We start from the raw sequence: 12,187 nt of genomic DNA, 5'->3' as shown, positions 1-12,187 counted from the left end.
CACTCTCCTGTTTTCATGAGCTCTTCATGCTAGCAGGGCTTTTAATTGCCATCATGGCACCTGACCTATAGCCGAGATGGCTGGTTTTCCCCTAATATAAGGTTTGTACTTTGTCCATGCTAATATAATATTAGATTATGGCCACCAAGTATAAAGAATACATTTCCCAGGCCCAGTTGCAGCTGAGTGAGGCCAAGCAACCAAGTTCTGGCCAATAGGATATAAATGGAAGAAGTGTGTGCCATTTCTCCAGGTTTTTTCCTTAGTGGGAATCGTTGGATCCTCCAGTTGACCCTTTCTCCCTTCTATTGGTTGAAATGAAGACCAAGGCAGAAGTTTAATGGCTATGGAATCATTCTTTGAGGGTCGCAGAAAACCAAGAGAAAATTAGCCTGAATCCTTGGTGATTTTGTAGCCAACATCTTACATGTATGTGAGAAAGAAATAGATGTCCAGCATTTAAAATCTATAATCATTTGGAGTTTCTATATTATAATAGCCAAACTATAGGCATTTCCCCCACAAAGTTCCAGTTAGGTAGGCAGAAAAAATATCAGTAATTTTATCTCACAAAAGAGAAGACTAGACTCAGACAAAATAAGTAGAAGCACTGAGTTTAAGATCTGGGACTCCTGGGCACCAATCTAGAGCCCTTTCCTCACAAAGCTCTGCAGTGAATTTGTTCCGTAGCTTCAACTTTAGGCAATGATTTTGGGTTCACTCTGTCTTGGTATGGAATTATGACTTTTTCATATCAGAAATAAAAATCATAAGCTTTAGTTATCTTTGATTTGGTCTTCATCGAGTCTAGAGGCCACAAGTTTCACTGTAAAGAAACATAGAAAATTGAGAACACACAAGATTCCTTTACTGCCAATGTGAAAAACAGCATTCACAATCAGCCAAGACTTAAGCAGATAAGGAAGAATTTCAGAGAACAGCTACATAGGAGTTGCTATAATATTTAATTTAAATTTATTTATTTTATCTTTTCATTATAAACTGTTCAAAATTCTGCTCACTGACAATGTTGAGAGCTTTAACAGTTACAAAGATTTTCGACTCACAACCTTGAAGTAATAAGTGTTTTTATATATATAAACATATATATATACATACATGTATATATAATTTCTTATTTTTGTAAGAAAAAATAAAGTATATATATACATATATACTCGAACTTGTAAGCTCTTTGCTGTCCAATATTGACTTTACTTGCTAATATTTTGATCATTAACCTACTTTCCATGACCTCACTAATTGAATTTTGGTGAACTAGCATAAAAGCCTACACAGACTTCTAGAATTAAAAACCTTGCAAAAGGCATTTTTCCTTGTGGAAAGGCATAGGTAAAATAAATAAGTAAATAAGCAACTCTTATATTAATTTTAAAACATGATGTAAAATCTTGATGTTCCTCAACAATATCAAAGTCATGAGGGGATTCAGGGAAGGAAGTGGCGATAAGGCATATGTGGGAGTCAGAAGTGAAAAACCTGAGGTAGAAATTTCTGTGAAGCTTCTCTGTGGAGGGGATGGAGGACACCTGTAGTATCACTACAGAAGTCACTGTCCCCATGAAAAGAAGACTTTGCCCTTGAGAAATCTCACCAGGGCACACTTCATGTCCTTATTCCGCAGGCTGTAAAATAGGGGTTCAGCAGGGGAGTTACCACTGTGTACATGACAGCAGCTGCTGTGTCCTCTTCTATGGAGTTGGAGGAAGATGATGAGGGGCACAGATAAGCCCTGATCACTGTCCCAAAGAACAGGGCAACAACTGCAAGGTGTGATCCACAGGTAGAGAAGGCCTTGCGCCTTCCCTGGGCAGAGGGAACTCTGAGGATGGCTGAAACAATGTAGATATAAGAGACCAGGAAGAGCACAAAGGGGATTAAAATGACTGCTCCTCCCAAGAGGAGGAGTACAAGCTCATTGACCTGAGTGTCAGAGCAAGACACCTTCATCAGGGGTCCCAGATCACAGAAGAAGTCAGGAATGATCTTCTTAGAGCAAAAAGAAAGTCGGAAGATGAGGAAAGTGTGGGTCATGGCAACAAGACTCATCAGGATCCAGCAGGCAGTAACCAGGAAGGTGCAACGCCGGCGGCTCATGACCATCTTGTAGTGGAGAGGGTGGCAGATGGACACATAGCTGTCATAGGCCATTGTGGTCAGGAGAAAGATGTCCATGTCCCCAAAAGTCAAAAAGAAGTAGAGCTGAACCAGGCATCCTGTGTAGGAGATGGACCTACTCTGAGTCTGGATGTTCACCAAGGCCTTGGGCACAGTAGTGGAAGTGAAGAGGATGTCTGCACAGGACAGGCTGGCAAGGAAAAAGTACATAGGTGTGTGGAGACGTGCATCAGTACCAATGGCCAGGACAATGAGCAGGTTCCCAACCACAGTGACCACATACATCCACAGGAACAGCAGGAAGAGGAAGCGTTGCTGCTCTGGCTGCTCTGAGAGTCCCCAGAGGAAGAACTCAAAGATGCTGGTCTGGTACCCTCCTGCCATGATCCCAGAAGTCTGAGAAAGACACCTCCAGTGAAACCCATTAAAACTCTCCAAACAGGGGTGCCTGGGTGGCTCGGTGGGTTAAGGCCTCTGCCTTCAGCTCAGGTCATGATCCCAGGGTCCTGGGATCGAGCCCCACGTCGGGCTCTCTGCTCCGCAGGGAGCCTGCTTCCTCCTCTCTCTCTGCCTGCCTCTCTGCCTAGTTGTGATTTCTCTCTGTCAAATAAATATTAAAAAAAAAAAAAACTCTCCCAACATTCTTTACTCCGGATGGTTGATGAATGTACCATTCTCTGAACTCTAGAGAAAAAAGAATAACTTTAATGTATTTGTACTGATCACATACTATGTGCACTGTATATTTTTATTAAAACTTACTAATGGACTAGGAAGTGTGAGAGATAAAATTTAAGAGAATTAAAATTTCTTTCTTGATTTATTTCTCTACACTCTTTTCCATCCCAGATTTCTTTAGTTGTAATTGCTATTTCTTCAGCTGTATTCTCAGGGGTGTCAAGAAGTTTTCATTCATTCATTCACTCATTCAACAGAGACTAAGCATGAGCTCTGGACCTGGTAGAGTACCACATAGGACACTGATAATCCTTACCTCCTGAGAATTTTCAATCTAATGGGACAGACACAACTACCTATGTTAAAATCCCATAGTATTTTGATTCAGGGTTCTCTACCCATTCAACTGACAACAAAACTCTTTCAGACCTCAGACTACCTGTTCCACCCCATCATGCCCAAAAGTCAGTATTTTGAAGATTGTTTCCTATTATCCATTCTTCAAGAAATCAATCGAACAATCAGTTATTGAATAAAGATATGTTCAGGTAACTCTTCTTCAGTTATCTGTAACAACAAAGAAGGAATCATCATCTCTAATCTCCCAAATCTCCAAAATTGGTTGGATGTACACACACACACATTGAGACAAAGTAGACTGTGGCAGCAAAGGAATATAGTTCAGGATCTTGCCAGATGGATGTGCGCAGCGTATTGAGGCAAACTCTTGAATAAAAGTCAGGCGGTAGGAAGCTCTAGACAAGCTCAGAGATGGGGAACAGGGGTTTTGCGTGTGAGATGGGGGAGGGATTGTAGGCTGAGGTAATGACATAAAGAGAACTAAAAGTTAAATTTGGGAGTGTTTGGCAGGGAAAGTAAAGAAACTGAAACTTTATTCTGTATGTTATAAGGACCACAAAAGCTATTTGAGCAGGAAGAGGTATCAGAGCTTGAGTAGGCTCAATAGTACAAGAAAATTCTGCTCCTTTCCCATGTGTGGAGCTGAGAGTTAGTCACAGAGTCAGTCAGTCAGATGGAGAAAAAGAATTACCTTTGTTACTGAAAAAGACTAGGTTGGAGAATTTATATTAGCTATATTCACTAAATGAGCTTTGTAATACTCTTCCAAAATTAAATCTATTTTCCCTTTCACAGGCTCAGTGGGACAACATGGGCCTCTCCAGAGGGAAACGGCCTGCCTTCATAAAACATATAATGTGGAAGAATGGAACAAAGTTTTTCCTGAAACTGATCAGATTCCTGATGAGCACAGAGAAGCTGAGGGCCAAAATTGAGCAATGAGAAAAGTCCCTCCAGGTATAAGGAGAACAGAAGGTCAGGGCTATTAGTCTGGGAAGAAAGACAATCAGCTTAAATAAACTTCTGTCATCCAAGGCAGATCAAGTGATTAAAAGTGAACAAGAATAGGGGTGTCTGGCTGGCTGAGTCAGTAGAGCATGTGAGTATCTCAGGGTCCTGAGTTCAAGCCACATTTTGGAGGTAGAGTTAGTTTACTTAAAAACAAAAAAAATCCTTAAAAACAGGGGAGAAAAAAAAAAAACAGGGGAGGAGTCAAGATGGCGGGGAAGTAGGAGGAGGCACCGTTTCAACCTGTACCCTAAAGTGAGCTGATTACCTACCAAAGAACTCTGACCACCCATGAAATCAGCCTGAGATCAGAATTATACACGTCTGGATCTCTGCAGGAGCAGTAGATGCCAGTGGCAGGTAAAGCAGAGTGGGAACATCGGACTGATATTGGAAGATAAACAAAAGGGGGAGGGAGCCACCATAGGTGACCGATTGGAAAGTAATATCCCAATACGAGAGTGTCCTGCGTCTGGGGACCAGCATTAACTTGGAGTCTGGTTGAAAGCACTCAAAAAACAAAGAGCAAAGGATTATGGGGGAAATAGTGGGAATCTGGGCAGTTAGGGACAGGGACCTAAGTCCCCGGACCCAAGACAGCCTCCCCTGGCGCTGAGCCAGAGAGAGTGTGGCGGAGAAATCAGGTCTCCGTCCCTGAGCTGCCAGTGCACCTGACCCGCCAGTGCACCTGAGAATGAGTGGGGTCCGTCTCCCGTGAGGGGCTGGGAGCCTGGCCGGAGCGCAGTCCTGAAACACGCGCGTCCCACACCCTCCCTTGGGAGAGGTGCTCATAGGCGTTAGCCTGGAGCTCTGGCATCCGGAAAAACCAGACATTCCCAGCCCCAGACAGCGGGAAAATCTCAGTGTGCGATCTCTGCTTGGAACCTCTCTGGCGGTCTGGAGCTGCATAAACAGCCGCTGCTGCCCTGGTATTGGGTACAACGAGGAGCTCCTGCATCCCCAGGGACAGTGACTCAGAACCGACTCTGCCAGCAGCTCTGCAGAGCATTCTGAGGCTTCTCTCTGAGAGGGAGGTCGGGGTGCAGTTTGCTCTCCTCTAAAACTCCAAAAAACGTCAAAAGCTGTCAAGGCGAGAGAAAACAGATGAAAGAACATAAAAACCAGCAGAGAACAAAAGCCTAAAAAAACCAGTTTCTTCAGAGCCCACCCCCTTGAGGGGAGCGGGAGGACCTAATTCAGGGAACATCATTGTCTGAAAACCCACGTGGCAGGCCCCTCCCCCAGAAAACCAACCAGAAAGGAAGAAGAAAAAAAAAAAAAAGAAGAACAAGAGAACAACCACCACTACTTTATAAATACAACTTTAATTTTTAACTCTTTACCAATATTCTGGTTCTTTTTTTTTATATACATACAGATAATTTTTAACCTATTTACCATCACACTGAGATGTCCAGTATATCAAATTCTTTAATAACCTTCTAACCTGAACTTTTTGATACATACACCCATGTTTTTCTTTTGCTTTTCTAATTTTTAATTCTTTTTTAATTTTAACTTAGTTTAGTCTAGTTTATTCTTTTTTAATTTTTATTTTCTACTATACATATAGAGTTAAATTTCAAGGTAATCCCCTTTCCCCAATCAATGCTACCCCTATAGGCAAACCAGTTTCTAATCCCCCTGTAACTTAGGAAAGTTGAGTCCCTTAACAAAAACATCAAGATACATTCAGGAAGAATCAAAATAACCTTCCTCGCCCACACTGAGAATTTATAACCACTCTCCCAATTTTTCCTTCTGTCAGTGTTTCTGTGAATTTGTGTTTGTCCTGATAATATATAAATCTTATACTTGGGCTTCTTTCTGATGAGGTTCTTCCCTTTTTTTGCTTATATGTATATTTTTTTCTCTTGTCATATACTTTTATCAGTCTTTTTGTTTGTCTGTTTTTGTTTGTATACTTCATAAATCTTACCTTGGGGCCCATTTGGGCTGAGCCTTTTCTTTTATCTTCCCTTTTTTTTCCTGTCTCTCTCTCTCTTTTTTTTCCTTTTTTCTTTTCCTTTTTTTTCTTTCTTCTTCTCTATTTCTTTTTCTTTTCTTTTTTCTCTCATTTGGGTGGGGAACCCTGATTGCACAGAAGCATTCCAGGGTGCACCTTGACTGCGCCACAATCGATACACCCAGCTGCATCTGTTCAGTCATCTCTTACCAAAATGACTAGGAGGAGGAAAACCCAACAGAAGAAAAATTCAGAGGATGGACCTTCTGCAACAGAGCTAATGGCTATTGACATAGACAATATGTCAGAAAAGGAATTCAGACTAATTCAGACTAACAATTATCCAGGCAATAGCTAGGTTGGAGAAAGCCATGGATGACCAAACAGAATTGATTAGGGCAGAACTGAAAGCCACCAGGGATGATGTTCAAAATGCTCTCAATGAGTTCCAATCTAATCTAAATTCTCTAAAGCTAGGGTAACTGAGACAGAAGATAGAATTAGTGATCTGGAGGACAAACAGATAGAGAGAAAGGATCAGGAGGAAGCCTGGAACAAAAGGCTCAGAGGCCATGAAAACAGAATCAGGGAAATAAATGATGCCATGAAATGTTCCAATGTCAGAATTATTGGAATCCCTGAAGGCGAGGAAAAAGAAAGAAGTCTAGAAGATATAGTGGAAGAAGTTGTCTATGAAAATTTTCCCAATCTCACGAATGGAAACAACGTTCATGTACTAGAGGCAGAGAGATTTCCTCCCAAGATTTTAGATTCTTTAAGTCCCCATGACACCTTATAGTTAAAATGAGGAATTATGTTTCATGACAGACCCTCTTAAAAACAGCTAGGACAAAGAAGCTCCTTACATACAGAGGAAATCCCATTAGAATAACGTCAGACCTTTCCACAGATACCTGGCAAGCCAGGAAGGGCTGGCAAAATATATTCAGAGTACTAAATGAGAAGAGCATGCAACCAAGAATACTCTATCCAGCAAGACTGACATTTAAAATGGATGGAGTGATAAAGAGTTTCCAAGACCAGCAAGGCTTAAAAGACTATGCAACCACCAAGCCAACACTGCAGGAAATATTAAGGGGGGTCCTATAAAAGAGAAAAAAACCCAAGAATATCATTGAACAGAAATAGAAATATAGAAATATAGAAACAGAAATATAGAACAGAAATATAGAAATATATAGAAATATAGAAACAAATATAGAAACAATCTACAGACAGAAAAAATTCAAAGGTAACACGATGTCAATAAAAACCTATCTCTCAATAATCACTCTCAATGTGAATGGCCTAAATGCACCCATAAAATGACACAGGTTTGCAGATTGGATAAAACGACAGGACCCATCCATATGTTGTCTACAAGAGACCCATTTTGAACCTAAGGATACACCCAGACTGAAAGTGAAGGGATGGCAAAGCATCTTTCATGCCAATGGGCCTCAAAAGAAGGCCGGGGTAGTGATTCTCATATCAGATAAATTAGATATTCAACTAAAGACTGTAGTCAGAGATACAGAAGGACACTACATAATTCTTAAAGGGACTATCCACCAAGATGATCTAACAATTGTGAATATCTACACCCCCAATATGGGAGCACCCAATTACATAAGAAAACTATTAATCAAGATAAAGAGTCATATTGATATGAATACAATAATAGTAGGAGATCTTAATATGCCTCTCTCAGAAATAGACAGATCATCGAAGCAGAAAATTAATAAAGAAATAAGAGCATTGAATGAAACATTGGACCAGATGGACCTCATAGACATATACAGAACATTCCACCCTAAAACAACAGAATACTCATTCTTCTCAAGTGCACATGGAACCTTCTCCAGAATAGACCATATACTGGGTCACAAAGCAGGACTCAACCGATACCAAAAGACTGACATTATTCCCTGCATATTCTCAGATCATAATGCTTTGAAACTGGAACTCAATCACAAGGAAAAGTTCAGAAGGAACTCCAACACCTGGAAGCTAAAGACCACCTTGCTTAAGAATGCTTGGATCAACCAGGAGATCAAAGATGAACTTAAACAATTCATGGAAACCAATGAGAATGAAAACACTTTGGTCCAAAACCTATGGGATACAGCAAAGGCGGTTCTAAGGGGGAAATACATAGCCATCCAAGCCTCCCTCAAAAAAAAAAAAAAAATTTTGAAAAATCCAGAATACACCAGCTGTCTCTACACCTTAAAGAACTGGAGAATCAACAACAAATCAAACCTACTCCACATGCAAGAAGGGAAATAATCAAGATTAGAGCAGAGATCAATGAGGTAGACACCAGAGATACAGTAGAACGTATCAATGAAACTAGAAGCTGGTTTTTTGAAAGAATCAATAAGATCGATAAACCATTGGCCACACTAATCCAAAAGAAAAGAGAGAAAGCCCAAATTAATAAAATTATGAATGAAAAGGGAGAGATCACAACTAACACCAAGGAAATAGAAACAATCATCAGAAATTATTACCAACAGTTATATGCCAATAAGCTAAGCAACCTAGATGAAATGGATGCATTCCTGGAAAACTACAAACTCCCAAAATTGAACCAGGAAGAAATCGACAACCTGAATAGACCGATATCTAGTAACGAGATTGAAGCAGTGATCAAAAACCTCCCAAAAAACAAGAGCCCAGGACCTGACGGATTCCCTGGGGAATTCTACCAAACTTTCAAAGAAGAAATAACACCAATTCTCCTGAAGCTGTTCCAAAAAATTGAAGCAGAAGGACAACTTCCAGACTCTTTTTATGAAGCCAGCATTACCCTGATCCCAAACCAGGCAAAGACCCTACCAAAAAGGAGAATTTCAGACCAATATCACTGATGAATATGGATGCAAAGATTCTCAACAAGATCCTAGCAAACAGGATCCAGCAACACATTCAAAAGATTATCCACCATGACCAGGTGTGATTCATCCCTGGGTTGCAAGGTTGGTTCAACATTCGCAAATCAATCAATGTGATAGAACAAATCAATAAAAGAAGAGAGAAGATCCACATGGTCCTCTCAATTGATGCAGAAAAAGCATTTGACAAAATCCAGCATCCGTTCCTGATGAAAACGCTTCAAAGTATAGGGATAGAGGGAACATTCCTGAACTTCATAAAATCTATCTAGGAAAGACCCACAGCAAATATCATCCTCAATGGGAAAAAGCTTGCAGACTTCCCGCTGAGATCAGGAACTCGACAAGGATGCCCACTCTCACCACTCTTGTTCAACATAGTATTAGAAGTCCTAGCAATGGCAATCAGACAACAATGAGAAAAAAGGTATCCAAATTGGCAAGGAAGAAGTCAAACTCTCTCTCTTCGCAGATGACATGATTCTTTATATGGAAAACCCCATAGACTCCACCCCCAAACTACTAGAACTCATACAGCAATTCAGTAACGTGGCAGGATACAAAGTCAATGTACAGAAATCAGTGGCTTTCTTATACACTAACAATGAAAATACAGAAAGGGAAATTAGAGAATCGATTCCATTTACTATAGCACCAAGAACCCTAAGATACCTGGGAATAAACCTAACCAAAGAGGTAAAGGACCTATACTCGAGGAACTACAGAACACTCATGAAAGAAATTGAAGAAGACACAAAAAGATGGAAGACTGTTCCATGCTCTTGGATTGGAAGAATAAACATTGTTAAAATGTCTATACTGCCTAGAGCAATCTATACTTTTAATGCCATTCCGATCAAAATTCCACCAGTATTTTTCAAAGAGCTTGGGCAAATAATCCTAAAATTTGTATGGAATCAGAAGAGACCCCGAATTGCTAAGGAAATGTTGAAAAACAAAAACAAAACTGGCGGCATCACATTACCCGATTTCAAGCTTTACTACAAAGCTGTGATCACCAAGACAGTGTGGTACTGGCATAAAAACAGACACATAGACCAGTGGAACAAAGTGGAGAGCCCAGATATGGACCCTCAACTCTATGGTCAAATAATCTTCGACAAAACAGGAAAAAATATACAGTGGAAAAAAGATAGTCTCTTCAATAAATGGTGCTGGGAAAACTGGACAGCAATATGTAGAAGAATGAAACTCAACCATTCTCTTACACCGTTCACAAAGATAAACTCGAAATGGATAAAAGACCTCAGTGTGAGACAGGAATCTATCAGAATCCTAGAGGAGAACATAGGCAGTAACCTCTTTGATATCAGCCACAGGAACTTCTTTCAAGATATGTCTCCAAAGGCCAAGGAAACATAAGCGAAAATGAACTTTTGGGACTTCATCAAGATCAAAAGCTTCTGCACAGCAAAGGAAACAGTCAACAAAACAAAAAGGCAACCCACGGAATGGGAGAAGATATTTGCAAATGACAGTACAGACAAAAGGTTGATATCCAGGATCTATAAAGAACTCCTCAAACTCAACACACCCAAAACAGATAATCATATCAAAAAATGGGCAGAAGACATGAACAGACACTTCTCCAATGAAGACATACAAATGGCTATCAGACACATGAAAAAATGTTCATCATCACTAGCCGTCAGGGAGATTCAAATTAAAACTACATTGAGATACCACCTGACACCAGTTAGAATGGCCAAAATTAGCAAGACAGGAAACAACGTGTGTTGGAGAGGATGTGGAGAAAGGGGAACCCTCTTCCACTGTTGGTGGGAATGCAAGTTAGTACAGCCACTTTGGAGAACAGTGTGGAGATTCCTCAAGAAATTAAGAATAGAGCTTCCCTATGACCCTGCAATTGCACTGCTGGGTATTTACCCCAAAGATACAGATGTAGTGAAAAGAAGGGCCATCTGTACCCCAATGTTTATAGCAGCAATGGCCATGGTTGCCAAACTGTGGAAAGAATCAAGATGCCCTTCATCGGATGAATGGATAAGGAAGATGTAGTACATATACACAATGGAGTATTATGCCTCCATCAGAAAGGATGAATACCCAACTTTTGTAGCAACATGGACGGGACTGGAAGAGACTATGCTGAGCGAAATAAGTCACGCAGAGAGAGTCAAGTATCATATGGTCTCACTTATTTGTGGAGCATAACAAAGAACATGGAGGACATGGGGAGATGGAGAGGAGCGGGAGTTGAGGGAAACTGGAGGGGGAGTTGAACCATGAGAGACTGTGGACTCTGAAAAACAACCAGAGGGTTTTGAAAGGGCAGTGGGGTGGGTTGAGGAACCAGGTGGTGGGTAATAGGGAGGGCACGTACTGCATGGAGCACTGCGTGTGGTGCAAAAACAATGAACACTGTTATGCTGAAAATAAACAAATAAAAATAAAATAAAATAAAATAAACTCTTAAAAACACTTTAAAATGTAAGAATAGATAATATGAAACAAAAATAATAAGATATGTGTGTGAATATATGCATATAAATATATATATGAATATATACATATGTATGTATATATACATATGTATGTATAATATATATTACTGTGTTCTAGTAATAGTAATAAATACTTACTTTCAAGTTCCTGTAGAGCACATTACAAAAAATATACATAAGGCCACAGAGTGAATTTTTAAAAATCCCCAAAAGCAGTAATAATTCAACTAATGATCTCTGACCAAATTACAGTAGAATAGACATTGCTAACAAAGCCAAAAAACAAAAATAGCCTTTCAATCTGGAAAGAAATATTTCAGATATCTCTATTAAGTAACTCTCAGGTCCAAAGGAGAAATAAAAATCTAAATTTCAGAATATTCAGAAAATAATAATAGTAATGTTATGTATCATAGTCTACGGAATATTGCTAACATAGTAATTAAAGGAAAATTCATTGCCTTAAATACTTACATGAATAATAGTAAATAATACATGAATTAAGCATCTGACACAAAATGAGTAACAAAGATAAACTGAACTGGAAAAAATTAAAGCAAAAGTAGAGTTCAAAATCAGAAAACAAATAAAGTAAAAACAAAACAATTATTTGGTCTTTTTCAGCAAATGGTGCTGGGACAATGGGGTCTCCG

At 39.8% G+C, this 12,187-nt stretch overlaps 1 protein-coding gene across 1 annotated transcript; it reads right to left on the bottom strand.

Annotated features, from left to right (window-relative positions):
- Positions 1–1,626: 1,626 nt before the first annotated feature.
- Positions 1,627–2,523, bottom strand: LOC123928997 (olfactory receptor 1P1-like). The gene has a single exon (XM_045984141.1). It carries the CDS (start codon positions 2,521–2,523, stop codon positions 1,627–1,629), a length of 897 nt encoding a protein of 298 aa, XP_045840097.1.
- Positions 2,524–12,187: the final 9,664 nt, after the last annotated feature.

The sequence above is a fragment of the Meles meles genome, chromosome 18 (assembly GCF_922984935.1).
Source record: "Meles meles chromosome 18, mMelMel3.1 paternal haplotype, whole genome shotgun sequence".
Lineage (NCBI taxonomy): Eukaryota > Metazoa > Chordata > Mammalia > Carnivora > Mustelidae > Meles > Meles meles.
Note: the sequence above shows the minus strand (reverse complement) of the source record. Positions and strands in the feature narration are given on the sequence as shown.

Excerpts from the sequence above, each read along its gene's own strand:
- LOC123928997 (XM_045984141.1), bottom strand. The coding sequence starts at position 2,523 with ATGGCAGGAGGGTACCAGACCAGCATCTTTGAGTTCTTCCTCTGGGGA.